The following is a 17446-nucleotide window of genomic DNA, read 5'->3' on the forward strand; positions in this document are numbered from 1 at the left end:
GCTTTTGGGATGATGGGCACCTTCGTCAGATATTTGTACAAATACGTTACAAATGGAATATCAAATAATTCCGGGCTTGGTCGTGTGTCAGACAAGTGAAGTGCATGCACGAGATTGGTGAACTGAAGGAACATCAAATAGGTTACTGGTGGAATCAGACATTTGCTACTGAGGACATAGTGTGCACATCTCTGTTGCAATTGAAGACTCTACCGCATCTGGCTATATGTAGTGCTTCAAGTCAAGATCATTGGTGGTAGTTATGTGACTGGTCAACAATCTCGACATCATCTTGGGGGGTTGAGGTCGTGTTGTTCAGACCAATAGTGTTTCACGACTGCAGAGTGCCCTGAGTCAACAGATTGGAGGGCCCGTTCATGCTCTGAGATGCGATCTTGGAGCCTTCTAGTACCCCAACATAACAACTACCGCAATCGGGGCAGGTAATACAGTATACATAACCGCTACACAAAAAGGAGGGGATAGGTGTTTTCACCCTAGAGGTAAGTGATCGTAATTTTCTGCCTGTAAGTTGTAAACACTTTATATGATAAGTGCATAGGATTGTGGAAATGGGGTTGGAAATGCCTGGGTAATAAAGGATGTAGGCCGTAGAAATTGGCTTCATTATTCTGGGTTAGATTGGGGGTGCATGGCAAGTTCACGAGCTTGTAAGTCACTTTTCTAGGATATGAGCGGGACAGTCACAACTCGAAAGGTCAGCTCTTATTTTTGAAATTTCCATCTGCCTGTCATCCATAGAGCTAGGTGGGTTCTGGCACGAGTGAGTAGGATGTATGCAGTACTAAGTAAATGGTGGGGAGCATGCGTCCACCTCGAGTTAGTAAACTGGCCAGTACACATGATTTTTCTATAAACTGAAGTTTTTAGTTGTGAGCCCGTGCGTTGTACTAAGACATCTAGAAAGGAGAGGTGTTGTTGGTTTCTAGTTCGATGGTAAACTGGATGAAGGGTGACAGGGAGTTGAGGTTCTGTAGTAGTTGGGTTTCTGAACCCCAGAGAATGATTGCAAAAATGTTGTCTACGTACCGACACCAGAGGGTGACGGGAACAGGTGGGTTTTGAAATATGCAGCTTTCTAGCTCCTCCATTGCAATGTTTACTATGACCGAGTTGACCGGAGCTTCCATAGTCATGCCATGGATCTGCCGAAATAGAAAGTTGTGGAATATGACCACGTTGCCAGTCGAATACAAGCTGAGGGCAGCACAAATATCTTCCATCGAGAGCGAGGTTCTGTCGGATAAGGTGGTATCATTATCCAAAAGTTGTCTAGCACAGGTAATGGCTTGCTGTACTGGAACAGAGGTAAATAAGGAGACTACGTCGAAGGAGGTCATGACCTGGTCTTCGGAGTTGAAGTCTTTAATGAGGTGCAGGAATTCTACGCTGTTAGAAACAGTACAGTTGGTATTCCCTGTAAGGGGTGTTAACAGTCTGATGTACTTAGAAAGTTCATATGTTGCTGAGTTGCAGCAGGAAACAATGGGCCTTAGAGGAATGCCCGGTTTGTGTATCTTTGGGAGCCCATAAAATTGCGAAGTTGGCAGCCTGTAGCATGGAGTTGCCAACATACAGTTTTAGAGATCTTTTTAGATGAAAACCAGTTGTATATCATTTTGTTGACTTCAGACTCTAATCTCCTTAAAACTTTAATGGAAGAGTCCTGTACTGGATCGTATACATCACTATCATGCAGGAGAGAGAGGGCCTTATGTAAATATTCAGACCTGTCCATAATTGCAGTTCATCATCCTTTGTCAGTGGGCAGGATCACAATGGTGTCATCCTTCTGAACTTCTAGGAGGACATGAGTCCTATGACTGCATGACAATGGTCAATGTCATGTAAACCCACAGTATTGAACATTATCATGCAAGATATTGGATGAAGTAACTATCAAATATTTCTGCTTTTGTTTAGGTTGCCGATGGTAGTGAAGGAACAAATAGTAGTGTGTATTGATCATAGCACAACTTTGCACATCATGCTGATAAATGGTACCCTCAAGTTGACTTGCTCACATCTCTCCAGATTTTTTTTTTGTCAGAGTCCCTGTGACTGATTTGCTCTCCAAAATGAAAGAACTTCTCCACAACTGTTATTTAACTTATTTTGAAAACATTAAATTTGTTAACTGGCAACCTGTGTTAAAGGTCTGGCATTGTATAAATTTGATGGTGAAGTGGATATTTAAAAAATAAGACATTTATTTTGATGTATAATCAATGCATAAGAATTAAAAAAAAAAAAAAAAAAAAAAAAAAAAAAGTCACTGAGAAGGGAACAAAATTGTTGCAAAATCTTACATATAAAAGAAGTGTAAAATTTGTACAGATTTGAACACAGGAACATGTATTTCATTACATAATTCAGACAGGACATATTACATGCCAGAGACTGGTCTCTGGCTGATATTGATAAAATTGCAATGTGAATAGAATTTCCCAGTTATGTGGATATGAGAAAAAGTTATACAGATATGTGGTGCTTATATTGAAGAAACATAGTCAGTAACTATGTGATAATAAATTGTTCCTCCTATTACTACTTTGTTTCTAGTTTTTCTCAGCTGTCATATACAATCTTCTATACAAAGTAATTCAAAAGTAGCTCTAAGACTTTATAAGCCTGTACCTTATAAATATTTGGCAACAGGATTTTTTTGTAATTCTGTATTTTCTGATTTGGTTTCACAATGCCTCCATTTCCCATGCCTCCATTTCCCATGCCAATGGCGCATCCACATAAGGGACTTATTTTAACACATCAATACCATTAAAAACTACTTAAAATTTAAAACACACTTATTTCACCAGACCTTTTAGCCTCAGATCACTGCTAAAAACTCTTTATGCCTTGTGACTGGGTTACCGTCCCTAACCTCGGGAAGGTGTCTCTTACTATCTAGCTGGTAATAATAAATTCATATAAAATCTATTTACATATATACAAACAGGCTCCTTAGAAGCTGGAATACTTTGAGGTGCACTGCCACTCTCAGCCAGTTCTCTCAACATTTATTAGACTACCATCATGCTCTTATATACAAAATATTCATGTATATCATTGTTATATAAGTGTAAATCTGTATAAATATGTACATTTAAAAAATATACAAAATATAAAGCCATAAAACTATTTACATATTTACACAAGACCTTCTATATAATGCTCATTTCACAAAACTCTAAAATTATTTTGATAATCATTTCCACCTTGCCCTCTGCCATTTTATTATTCCATTCCTTCATTCTTTCTCTGGTCAGACTACACCTCACTAAATTCTCAAATTTGTCCTACTTTGCAGTTACCATCGAATATCGCTCTAATTCCTTCTGAATATTTTTACTCTCTTGGTCCACAATCTGGTATGTCACATAGCGATGATCACTGGTAGTCCAATTATCCCTCACACATGCCCTTTATCTTAACAACAATTGCTTCAGTTGCCAATGTTACATCAATGAATAATTCTCCGTATTCAGAAGAATATGTAGCCATCTGTCCAGCTTTGTTCACTGTAAGCAACCCATTTACTTCAATTGTCTCTTCAACACTTTCTCCTCTTTTAATCTATCTCATGGCGGCTTCCCCATGAGGAGGAGTTCGCGTTCACATCTGCAATAACCATTTCCTGTGAGCCTAGAACTGAGCATACTTGGTCTGTACCCTGCAAATGCTCTTCTATGCCATAACTAATTTGGCAATATATCAAAGCCAAGTAAATCTTGCTTGTAGGACTAACTACTTCTGCACAAACCATATGCATTGTACAGAACTCATTTATCTGTGTAATCTCCAGATCAAGATTCCTTAATCAATGGACGCTACTCTTCACGGACTAATATTATTAGTGGAGTACCACAGGGTTCGGTGTTGGGCCAATTTTGTTTTGTATTTATCAGTGATATTGATGAAGGTATATAACAGGCTTAGTGTTGAAGTTTGCAGATGATACAAAGGTTGGCAGAGTTGTTAATGACAGTAATGGCAGTGTCCTACTGCAACAGGATCTAGAAAATTTGGGCAGATGGGCTAAGAAGTGGCAACTGAAGTTTAACCTTGACAAATACAAAGTACTGCATATAGGTAGAAGTAACCCCAGAAGAACGTACCAAATGTGTGGTACTACACTTAGGGTGGTAGAAAATGAAAAAGACCTGGAAGTAATTGTGCAGTCAGATATTAAGTTTTCTGAGCAATGCAGACATGCTGTAAGAGCAGGTCATGGGGTTTTGTCAATGACATACAGGAATTTTGCCAGCATGAAAAAGGTGATTATCCCTTTGTATAAGGCAGTGGTCAGGCCATGCCTTGACTACTGCGTACAGGTCTGGAGATCTCATTTTAAGAAGGATGTAGATTTGTTTGAGCGTGTACAGAGAAGGGCAACAAGATTGGTGAGGGGAATGAAGGGATCCTCTTACCAAGAGAGGCTTAAGTTCTGCAAATTGCAGTGGCTGGAGACAAAGTGCCTGCAAGGTGAGCTGATTGAGGTGTATAAGACCTTGAATGGGTTGAGCACACTGAATTCTGATGGGATTCTTCCACTTGCTCAGATTATCAACATAAGGCGGCATAAATTCAAATTTATTTATTTTTTATTTATTTGTTTGTTTGTTTATTTTTTTTGACTGATGCTACATAAGCTCATACACTTGCTTTCTTGCATCACATGCCTCTTTACTATTATAGTTACCATGGCATTGGGCTTGGTTTCCACTATACCATACTTTGTTGGATATCCTTTACACAATCTTTAACCACATATGGTTCCTGCACCAAGAGGATATCTATACTGTGATCTTCCATGCATTTCCTATCCTCTTTCTGGTTTTTCTGGTTTAAAAGTATACAGAGAAATTCATATCTTAGACTAGTTAAGACTCACTTAGACTCTTAATGATGGTTGGAAAAGAAGATACCAGGTAGACAGCAGAAGGGAGTCAATGATGGCTCGGTGGCTTGTTTTGGCTGTGATCTGTTGGCAGATCTGAGCTGTTCTTATTGCACTACTTTACTAAACTGAACACGAAGCATTTTTGTCTGCAGGGAGTGCAAAAATCTTAAATCAAAATTTTGTGTACTAATGGATGAGATTGACCACTTTGAAGGAAAGTGGATTCCTTATGATGGAGGGTAATGAATTGGAGATTTGGCAGTTACATGTGTGTCTAGCCATGCACAATGTGTTTGAGTTCAAGAACAAATTGGGATGTTACATCATCGCTTCCATTGCACATGAGGTCACTGAAAGTTTAAACTCTTTTTATAAATGACATGGTCTTGGCGCATTATAGCCATAGAAGCTAATGCGCCAAAAAAACCAAAACCCAAACCCATTGCACATGTATAAACTGTGATAAAGCAAGAAATTGATAACAAAAACTGAATCAATGATTACAATAAATACAATGAATGGCATACAATGAATGGTGTGCGGATTTCCTTTCTAAGTAGAATAAGAGTTATACTTCACGATGTGACTGTGGTGCTGATAGACAGATTGTGCAACATATTACCCAAGACTGTATCCTGAGAGTGTTTTGCGGAAAACTGGAAGAGTTTCCAATACTGACTCCGGCATCAATTGAATATGTTATTAATTTGATATACAATTGTTTTAATATTTGCAATGTATCTTTGAACAGTAAGATCTTTTCAGGATTAAATTTTCTGACAGTGTATTTCATTTATGTTTTTGAAACTAGAATAAGTGAGTTGAGATAGGATAAGATGAGATGGCTGTACAGAAAGATTAAGGTATCTTGCTGTACAATGACCAATTTTGTGATTGCTGTGCAAGACAGTGATGCTGGCAGCATAGGAAGAAGTAGGCAGATTGCATAACTAATTCAGTACACTGCACTTGAATTTCTCTTCTCCCAGTGCTCCTTCATAATCCTAGTGATAATCACTGGGGGGGGGACCAAATATAAACTGTAAGGAGGATAGTTCATGACTCTCTAGGCAAAGGTTGCCAGTATTATTGTCAAATTATTGTATCTTGACCTGCATTTTCATGCATCCAATTGATTCCTTATGATAGTTTCCTGGCCTCTTCTTGCGAGTTGCTATGTTCACATTGTTCAAAAGCAAATTGCTGTAATATTGAGCATTAAATGTTGCGTGGAGTGGCAGAAAATTAACAAGAATCAACCCAAAAAGCATGTGTGGTGATCTTTCCAGCAGCCTTGAATTTTTTTTGGTGGTGGGTAAGAATATGCTTTCCCCGGTATGCTAAGCAAGGAAATTCCTTGATAGTTTTGGCACTCCTTGTTACCCTTTTTAAAAATGGACACAGTGAACGATAAATCCTAGTCTCCTGGTATCTCTTACTTTTCCCTGCCAGCTGCATCACTCCCAGTATGAGATCTGTCCCTGTTGACATCCATGTACTTCATCTCAGGTGTTATGCCATTGTATCCAGCTGCCTTTCTGGCTTGCGTATAGCCACACTCAGCTGTGCCATACTGATGTCATTCTCCTCACTATCTGCAGCTACAATATCATGACATAAGCTGGTTCTCTCACTATCACAATGTTCATCACCCGTCAAGAGTTCCTGGAAATACTCATTAGATCTATTCATAACTTCACCCTCCTCAATTAGAAGCAAACTTTCCTTTGAATGGATGAATTTCGAGGGACAACTTTTCTTCTTCATTCGTGAGGCCTCTGTAGAATAGTTTCTGCTTTTCTTTCTTCCAGGAATTCCCCAAACTCTTCCCATGACTTTGACTTTGCTGCTATGACTTTTTGCTTTGCTTTTTCTCTCTGTGCTTTGTATTTCTCATAAGCTCTGCTGATCCTTGATGAGTGGTACTCTAACTGAGCCTCTTTTGTCCACCTCAGCTTTCACAGATTCACTACCTCCAGTTGTTACTGATTAAAACATTTTCAAGTTATCCATGTAGTAATTTGTGTTAGTCTTTAGACTTTAATCAGATTATGTTTCATGAGTAATGAAACTTGATTTATAATGAAGCATAATGTTTATATATTTGTGTATTAATCAAAATTATTACCTAGGAGATCACAATAGCAAGTCTGTTCTTTTTGTTCTGGATGAATTTGACTTATTTTGTCAGCACAAGAATCAAACATTGCTGTACAATATGTTTGATGTTGCTCAGTCATCTCAAGTGCCAGTGGCTGTTGTTGGACTGACTTGTCGATTAGTAAGTATTAAAATAAAATTGGTTGACAATAGTGAAAGTTTATTTTAAGCCATTGTATATTTTTTTCTTAATAATAAATCACTTTACACACATACTGTATTGACAAAAGCACATGCATACAACTTATTGTCCAAACTTTTAATGTTTGAAATACAGGCAACCCCCCCATATAACACGGTACTTCCACAACACGGTTTTGTTCTAACACTATTGATATGTGGCAATCGTACAACACGGTTAGAGAATTTCAGCAAACCTTGCATAACAGGGTATTTTTGAGCTTTTGTGCAGGGAAAACCCTGCTATTGTGTTGGATGTAATTTTTCAACATTTCCACTCTTTTCGAATCCCCGCTGTTGACTTGCTAGTCAAAAAAAAAAAAAGAAAGAAAAATCCCTGTATTTTATTTTATTGGGAAATCTCTGTGGTCTGTGCTAATGAACTTGTGGAAAAATCTACATTTCAAAGTTTTATTACTATTCGATAGCACACCAGACCATCCAAAAGTTAGCATTAACATAGGCATATGATGCAAGGAAGCAAGCTTATGCAGCATCAGCCAAAAAAAAAAAAAAAAAAAAAAAAAAAACTCTCTCATTTCACGCCTCCATTTGTTTCAAATGCCTGTCCAGCTCAGCCTTAAATATTTAGGCTATTAGCTTCCATAACAAAATATGGAAGCTTGTACCACCAATCAACTACCCGCTGGGTAAAGGCAAATTTCTGTACATCTATTCTACAACTGTCTTTCCTCAATTTGAAACTGTGCCCCCTCAGGTTATTAGTCTGAGCAAGAGGAAGAATCCCAACAGCATTCAGCTTACTCAACCCATTCAAGGCGTTATGCACCTCAATCAGATCACCTCGCAGGTGCCTACTCTCCAGGCACTGCAATTTGCAGAACTTAAGCCTCTCTTGGTGAGAGCACCCCTTTGTTCCCCCTCACCAATCTTGTTGCCCTTCTTTGTACTCGTTCTAGCAACTCTACATCCTTCCTAAAATGAGGCCTGCAGACCTGTACACAGTACTCTAGGTGTGCCCCGACCATTGCCTTGTAGAACGGGATAATCACCTCCCTGTTCCTGATAGCAAAATTGACAAGACTCCATGATCTGCCCTGGCAGCTCATCTGCACTGCTCAGCAAACTTCATATTTGACTGCACAATTACCCCCAGGTCTTTTTCATTTCCACTTCCCTGAGTGTAGTACTACACAGTCGGTACATTTCTCTTCAGTTATTGCCCCATATGCAGTACTTTGCATTTGTCAATATTAAACTTCAGTTGCCACTTCTCAGCCCATTTTCCCAACTTATCTAGATCCAGTTGGAGTAGCATACTGTCGTTAACAACCCTGCCAACCTTTGTATCATCTGCAAACTTGGACATTAAACCTGATATACCATCATCAATATCATTAATAAATATACAAAACAACAGTGGGCCCAACAGCGAACCCTGGGCAACTCCACTAATAACATTTGTCCACGAAGAGCAGTGTCTATTGATTACAACTCTCTGTCGTCTCCCACTCAGCCATCCCTTTATCCATTGTAGCAACCTACCTTTAATGCCATACCTCTTCAATTTGTACAGAAGTCTTCCACGTGCAACAGTATTAAAAGCTTTTCTGAAATCCAAGTATGTGATATCAAAATTATTTTTGGCATTCAGTTCCTTTGTGACCACATCATAGTATCCAATCAAATTGGTCAGACAAGGCCTCCCTTTAACAAACCCATGCTGTCTTAATTATTACTGCGGTCTTGTCTAGATGATCCTGCAATGCTTCTTTAATCAGTGATTCCATTATTTTCCCTGGAACACAATGTTAAAACTAGCAGGTCTGTAGTTACCTGCGTCACCTTTTGAACCCCCTTTGTTAATTGGTGGTACATTCACACACCTCCAGTCCACGAGTCCAAGGAAGCTCTCATAATTACGGCTAAGGATTTGCTTACTTCCTTTGCTGCCTCCTTTAATATAACTGGGTACATCCCGTCCACTCCCAGGTGTATTTTTTATGTTTAACTTCAATAATTTCTCCTCTACTTTGCTCTCAGTTATTACAAAATCACTTATCTCCCTGTTAGAGTTTGATAAATGTCTGGCACTCCCCTCATTGAATAATTTCTCGTGTGAATGTAGATGCAAAATACTCATTCGGTTTATCATCTACCTGAACGTGATCATCAATAGGCAGCACATCTATGTTAAGTGGTCCAATCTGATTCATCCCTTTCCTTCTAGAGTTTACATAAGTAAAGAACTCTTTGCTGTTTTTCTTTGCATCCTTTGCCAAAGATATCTCATAATCTGCCTTCGTCTGCCTAACCTCCTTTGTGACTTGATTACAGATTAGTTTATACCTGCCATAGGCTTCTGTGTAGCCTGATGCTTTATATGTATCCCATACATTCTTCTTCTCTGCCGCGAGCCTCATTAATTTATTTGACATCCATTTAGGCTTAAACCTTGAACAGCATTTCTTAATTGGAATGAAAACCCTAGTAGCCTCCAAAATTAAGTCCCTGAAGGCTTGCCATTTAGAATTCAGCATTGGTAACATCATCAATTTGACCCCACTTTACAGAATTTAAAAACTGTCTGATGGATAAAAGGATGGTTGAGTGGGAGAAGACAGAAGGTGGTAATCAGTGGGTGCTGCTCTTCGTGGACTAATGTTATTAGTGGAGTCCCACAGGGTTTGGTGTTGGGTTCGCTGTTGTTTTGTATATTTATCAATGATATTGATGAAGGTATATCAGCCTTAGTGTCGAAGTTTGCAGATGAAACAAAGGTTGGCAGGGTTGTTAATGACAGTAATGGCAGTGTGCTACTGCAACAGGATCTAGAAAATTTGGGCAGATGGGCTAAGAAGTGGCAACTGAAGTTTAACCTTGACAAATGCAAAGTACTGCATATGGGTAGAAGTAACCTCAGAGAAATGTACCAACTGTGTGGTACTACACTTAAGGTGGTAGAAAATGAAAAAGACCCTTGAGTAATTGTGAAGTTTTGTGAGCAATGCAGACAGGCTGCCAGGGCAGGTCATGGGGTTTTGTCAATGATATATAGGAATTTTGCTAGCAGGAAAAAGGAGGTGATTGTCCCTCTGTATAAGGCAATGGTCAGGCCACGCCTTAAGTACTGCGTACAGGTCTGGAGGCCTCATTTTAGGAAGGATGTAAATTTGCTTGAGTGTGTACAGAGAAGGGCAACAAGATTGGTGAGGGGAATGAAGGGAATCTCTTACCAAGAGAGGCTTAAGTTCTGCAAATTGAAACGGCTGGAGACTAGGCACCTGCGCAGTGATCTGATTGAGGTGTATAAGGCCTTGAATGAGTTGAGCACGCTGAATTCTGATGAGATCCTTCCACTTGTTCAGATTACGAACCTAAGGGGACATTTCAAATTAAGAAAAGACAGATGTAGAATAGATGTGCGGAAATTTGCCTTTAGCCAGCGGATGGTTAATTGTTGGAACAAACTTCCATCTGTCATTGTGGAAGTTGATAGGTTAAATAAATTTGAGGAGGAACTGGACAGGCATTTGGAGGGAATGGTGTGTTTTTTTTTTTTTTTTTTTTTTTGGCTGATGCTGCATAAGCTCATACACTTGCTTTCTTGTATAACATGCCACTACTACTACTACCTCTATAGTCACCTTTACGAAAGCAAAAGCCCTTCCCTTTAGCCTCTAGCCTCAATGGTAGTTACATCTTTAAGTAATTCCCACATCAGTACATTGTGATCACTGTCACCCAGTGGTTCCTTTATCTGCAAATTTTTAATGCATGAATAATCACTGCTGATAATCAGATCAAGAGTATTACTCCCTCTGGTTGTCTCTCGAACATGTTGCTGTAGAAAGCAGTCATCCAATAAATCCACAAATTTTTGCTAGTGTGGGAGTGACCAATCCACAAGTTCCAGTCAGTATCTGGAAAGTTAAAATCCTCCATTATGACATTCTGATTTACTGGCAAACTCTATTTCTCTGCACAATTGCTCATTATACTCATCAGATTCATTAGGCCTATAACACACATCTACTCTCATTTTTCCTTTCACACCAGACTCAACACTGCATTGTCCACCAACATCAATTGGATGCACTTCCTTAGATTTTGTGTTTCTTTACTAACATTATAAGCCCTCCTCCCTTCCTGTCCTGTCTATCCTTTCTGTACATGTTGTACTCTCCAAATTCCAATTCTGCACTGCTTATATCTATTAGGCGCAATATAGCCACAGCAGCTTGTGCACCATTAAACGCCCATACCACACACACACACACATGCTTATATCTGTGTGACACCATGTGTCTGATATCCCAGCAATATCTGCCTTTGATGCCTTCACTAGCATTTCAAGCTCATCAAATTTATTAACTATACTTCTAGCATTGGTGTACATGCAAGTCAAGTATACATGCACCTGTTCCTACTCCTAACCACCCTAACACAACCCATGTATTTACTTTTTCCTAATGACTCCAAGAGACCTGGAAATCTCCATTACCTTGCTTTCCAGGTTGCTGCTCATTCTAATAGAAGCAGTGCAAGTATCACCTTTTGCCTCTGCCTGTGGCCAAACCTTTTATTCTTGCCATTCAGATACCAGGCTGAAAAAAATTCTAACCGTTGGCACAATCTCTCCAGGCTCGAATTGATTGACAAAGTTCTCATCATATACTCCCTTCTATTGCGTCTGGGCAGAATTGCAGACATTTTCACATTCAACCCTAACTCGTGACTTTTTTTAAACATTGACAAGTACTTGTTGAGTAAATCTGCAGATCTCTTATTCTTAATGTCATTAGTTCCAACGTGTACAACATCACGTTTTGTGTCTTTAAAAGATATCTGCTTTACAACATCATCAACCTTTGCTCCTGATAGACATACCCTGGATCTGTTCCACTTATCCTTCTTGCATAGTATATTCCCTGTCTCCCTGACAATAGTCACCAACAATAACTAGTTCCTTTGAGATCAGCGCATTCTGCCTTGGAAATTGCCTCTGTTTTGTCTGATGCACAGTAATGAACTCTGTCGTTGAGCTGGGCAGCTGAGAGCTTGATGGCCCCCTCATTAATTTCTTCGAGGGCATTTACTCTACACCTCAAGCTCTCATAGACATCCATGAGAACGCCGAGTTGAAGTTTTGTTCCTACTGCCACAGTTGTTGTTATTTGGTTTTTAGGAGCATTAGCAACTAAGGCCATATTGCTCCAGGAATATACGGTGGTTGTTTCCTGATCTTTGCGCATCCTCCATAATTTTGGTGGTCACGGGTTCGAACCCCGGGCTAATCAAGAAGCATGTGCTATGCACTGCTGCTCCTGCCCACCTGGCTATTAGATCAGCTATTAGATCAAGGGTATTATATCCACCTTTAAAGCTCATTAGTTCAAAAAGTTGTTACAATGGATTTTGGAAAAAAATTGATTCTGAATCTATTGAAGTAATGGAGGCATGGAAACATTTCTCAATTGTGGACTGTATCAGAATCATAGCTTTATCACTGAAAGAAGTAAAACCGTCAACGTTAAATGTGTGTGGAAAAATGTATGGCCAGAGTGAGTTCATTCAGGAAATATGGTTGAACCGGCAGAAAACGGAATCGGTGCGATAGTAGAACTTGCTACGTTGCTAGGAGGGGAAGGTTTTGATGATATGACTACCGAAGACCTCTTGGCTTTATAGAATCACCAAGCATAGTTGATAGAATCACCCTCCTCCCCACACTGGGTGGAATAGACTCGAGTCCAAATTCTGTTGATGACGGGAGAAATTTTTATGGGTCTTTTTCACAACGTGGCATGAGTTAGTCATGCTCAGGCAAGGTAGCATGGTTTTTCTCCTGGAAACCCTAGTCGCCGACGCTCCTAACAAAATAAAAAAATATGATTATGAAGATGAATAGAAGATATATTATTGAAGATGTTCAAGAATTCCTGGTAGAAAAAGAGGCTGGTGAAGCGGATTTGGTGGAAATGGCATCAGAGGTAAAACCAAATCAATTCAGAGGATGATGGCGCAGATGAAAATTCTAAACTTCCAAATTTTACACTAAAAAGCATACGGGAAGGCATAAATTTAGCCGAGCAATTAGAATCTTATTTTTTGAATGCAGATTCTTGAATGAAAGGAGCCCAAACCTTTAAAAACTTTGTTTCATACAATGAAATTCACAAAGATTTATCAAGCAAAAGCAAACAAATCCAGATTTTTTAAAGAGAGCAGAAGATACATGAAATCTAGAATGGCATATTTTTGTTAACATTTTATTAACAAAATAGTGCATTTTTGTTAAAATTTTGTTAACAAAATAGTGTATTTTTGTTAGCTTTTGGAACGTAACCCCCTCTTTTTGTACTTTTCTTAGTCCTGTATAACATGGTTTCGCATGACATTTTATAGGAACCTAACTACCATGTTATACAAGGGTTACCTGTATTTTATATTCACTGTCTGTTTACTTTTACTGCACATATTGTGCAGTAAAATTATGTATAATTACTTATACAATTCGACATTTATAATTGAAACGTAATTTAAAGTATTCCTTGAGCAGCATGATGCATTGGTAAATTGTGTTGTTTGAAGATAATAAAGCACTCAAAACCTATGTTGGTATTATGTTTATTTCCAAATTGTAAATATGTACATAATGGGTTCAAACACCATGTGGCATTTCCTTACCACTTGTTCAGTGATAGTCTTTGCAATATCACTAAATACAGAGGATGGGGAAAGGTCGGAATGACCACCACATATTCCCGGAGCAATATGGCCTTAGTTGCTAATGCTCCTAAAAACCAAATAACAAACAACAAACAGCAATATCACTGTCACAAAAGATCACTTTGATCACAAGAATTGTTAGTCTTTGTGATTGAAGTGATCTTTTATGATGATGATGATGTTGCAAAGACAGCTGTAACTGAAGGGGCTCACATCTAGTGAGTATGGGCTTGACACACCTAGGGTCCTGATCTGGATATCATCATTCTTCGCTTTCTTGGTGATTCCCTTCTCTCTCTCTCTCTCTCTCTCTCTCTCTCTCTCTCTCTCTCTCTCTCTCTCTCTCTCATCATATGGCTAATAATAATAAGTGGTAAGAAAATATCATGAAATGTTCGACCCCATTATGTATATATTTCCAATTCAATAATAAAGCACTCAGAACCTACTAATGTAGGTTTTGAGTGATTTATTATCTTCAAACAAAATGTAAATTAATAAAAAAAAAAAAAAAAAATATATATATATATATATATATATATATATATATATATAGGTAATATTTCTATAACAAATCTCAGTGTTCCTTTTGTTTTTTCTAATGTTGATGCATTACCCATAGCTGACTGGTCAGAGTAGAAGCAACTATATTTAGTAGTCACATAGTTGGGCTTGCCCAACCATTTTTTCCTTCAGAATTGCATTATGTTGTCTCTTTGATTCTTTTAAGTAGAATACTTTCAGTCCCACTTTCCAGTAAGCAAAACTTCTTGGAATTTCCACTGCTACACTTGCTAAGATTATTAGAACTATTTTGTTTCATCCGAAAGTTTGGTTGTAGAAAGGGGTGACTGTATGACGCTTATACAATATGAGCCATAAAGAAAATAAATAAATAAATCTGCCCACTTCATTTGCCCATTCCTTCTAATAAATTGTTGATCCTTCCTTAAATTTAATCGAACCGCCCCACTTCTACAACACCTGATAGAAATTTGTACCAACAGTTGATTACTTGTGTGTGTTGTCTGAGAAAGAATAATGATGCCATCGGCATTTTTATTCAGTCAGTATGAAGTCTTAAACACTTCATTAAGGTTTTATAGCTTGCCCCTAGTTTCAAGATACTGCAGTTTTCAGAACCCAAGCCTTTTTTGATAAGAGAACCATTTATCCCCACAACTAATCTTATTACCCTTCTTTGCACTCATTTCAACAGATCTGAAACCTCAAATGGCTTCCAGACTTGGATGCATACTGGATGCAGCCTAGCCATTGTCTTATACCGCAGGATTACCTCCTTGTCCTAGTTGGCAAAATTTCTTTACATTATCGATGAACTCCACAAGCTGTCTGTATTTCTTGAGAACTTCACGTTGAACTTACAGTTATCCCTAGGTAGTTTTCATTCTTCAACACCTTGAGTGTGATACCAATCCAGTACATGTTATTCTGGGATTACTGCTACCCAAGTGCAGTAACTTGCATTTATCATCATTGAACTTCAGTTCTTACTTAGCCCATCTGCTCAGTTTCCCTAGGTCTTGTTGCATGCAGTATTGTACCTCAGATTACTGTAATTAACCACCCTGCCAGCCTTTGTATCACCAAAAACTTCAACATTAAACTTGACATCTTCATCAATGTTAGTAAGTGTTGAATATTTAAATAAATCGCGCATCAATAGAATATGATCACTGTCACCTGGTGTTCTGTTACCTGAAAATTCTTAATGCATGAGGAGTCACTGCTGATGATCACATCAAGAGTATTGCTTTCCCTTGTTTCGTCTCTGACATGCTGATGTAGAAAACAGTCATCCAGTAAATACAGAAATGTTCTGCTCCTGTTGAGTGAGTGACTAACCGACAAATTCTAGTAAATATTTGGATAGTTAACACTTTTGCTGCTGGCTTTTCCAACTGCAGTTTCGACCTAGGATATAAAACAACGGGATTGAGTAACTCTGTATTGGAAAAGACGGAAACATTTTTGGGCTTTCTTCTTACTATGACTGAATTAATCAGCTCCTATGTGAAGGTTGCGTGATAAAAATATCTAGTTTTTTTTCTGTTAAATTGTAAGAAAATATTTTAAAAGTAGAGCATTTTTCCCTCCAACTGGATGAAAATCTGAAGACAGGTGTTCAAGAAGCAGCAAGTCTGTTAAAATCTCCATTATAAAGTGTTCAGATTTACTGACTTACTTTGTTTGTATAGTTCCTTATACTCATCACAGTCATTATGACTATAACATACTCCTAACCTTGTATTTGTTTTCCCAGTGCTCATGCCATACCAAATTGACAGCATTACACTTGATGTCCACATCAACTGGATGCAAGGTTTCTGCCTTAGTGGTTCTTTACTAAGAGCGTAACTCCTGCCCTGTCTATCCTTTTTGTACTCATTATACTCACCATATTCGAATTCTGCATCTCCTGTGTCTGAGTGGAACTGCGTTTGTGACATCCCTATAACTGCCCACATTAGGTGATTTAACCAATATTTCAGATTCATCAACTTTATTTATTGTGCTCTTAGTATGTGTGCTTAACATAATGCATATATTTAATTGTTGCCCGAGGAGTCCCAGCAGGTCTCTTAATCTCCCTTCCTCCACCTTGGTTTCTAGGCTGTTGCGTGATTCAGTAGAAGCATTGCAAGAATCAGTTTTGCCTCCGCTTACAGCTGCTGTTAAATTATTTGTCTGTGTATCCCCCCATCCCAAACTAGCACATTTCTGATCTGTCTAACAGTGCCTCGATAGCATCAGCAAATATTTTTGCACACCTTATAATTAGCATATTTCCTCATGTATAAGACGCACCTTTTTTCGAAAAATTTGGGGTCTTAAAACTGGGTGCGTCTTATGCAGTGGTTGTAGATTTTTTTACTTGCATTTCCTGCTTTTTCGTGCTTGTTGTCTTTGTGCTCATTGTTTCGCACTTGTTACCGGTATATTAGGTTACATTTTGCCACATTCTGCCCAGAAATGGCTCAGAAAAGATTTTCGTACAGTGCTGAATTCAAGTTAAAAGTGATCCAGTTTGCAAAAGTGAATGGAAATCGTGCTGCTGAACGTAAGTTTGGTCCTCCTCCAACTGAGAAAACAATCGGTGACTGGCTATGGGAAGAAGAAACCCTACTGAAAACGCCACGGCAGAAGAAGGCCATGAGAGGCAAGTCAGCAAAATGGCCTGATTTAGAGAGGGAATTGAAGATATGGATTGAAGAGCAAAGGGCAATTGGAATTCCTGTGTCCACAAAGATGGTTCAGCATGAGGCAAGAAGAATTGCTGATGAAAAAGAAGTTACTGATTTCAAAGGAGGACATAATTAGTGCTACAGGTTCATGAAACGGAATGGACTAAGCATGCATACACGCACCAGACTTGCCCAAAAGATGCCTGAAAGCTATGAGCAGAAGGTCCTTGAATTTCATCGTTTCGTCATTCAATGTCGGAAGACACATCAGTTTGAGTTGGGA

General features: G+C 38.7%; 1 protein-coding gene across 1 annotated transcript in view; it reads left to right on the plus strand.

Moving 5' to 3' along the window:
- Orc4 (origin recognition complex subunit 4) overlaps positions 1 to 17446 on the plus strand; it is a 181814-nt gene that overhangs the window by 75560 nt on the left and 88808 nt on the right. Inside the window, exon 6 of the mRNA XM_090388705.1 lies at positions 7057 to 7205. Within this exon, the coding sequence (XP_090244831.1) occupies positions 7057 to 7205 (149 nt within the window). The remainder of the gene's footprint in view (positions 1 to 7056; positions 7206 to 17446) is intronic.

The sequence above is a fragment of the Mastigoproctus giganteus genome, chromosome 14, assembly GCF_048544385.1.
Source record: "Mastigoproctus giganteus isolate SK-2022 chromosome 14, ASM4854438v1, whole genome shotgun sequence".
NCBI lineage: Eukaryota > Metazoa > Arthropoda > Arachnida > Uropygi > Thelyphonidae > Mastigoproctus > Mastigoproctus giganteus.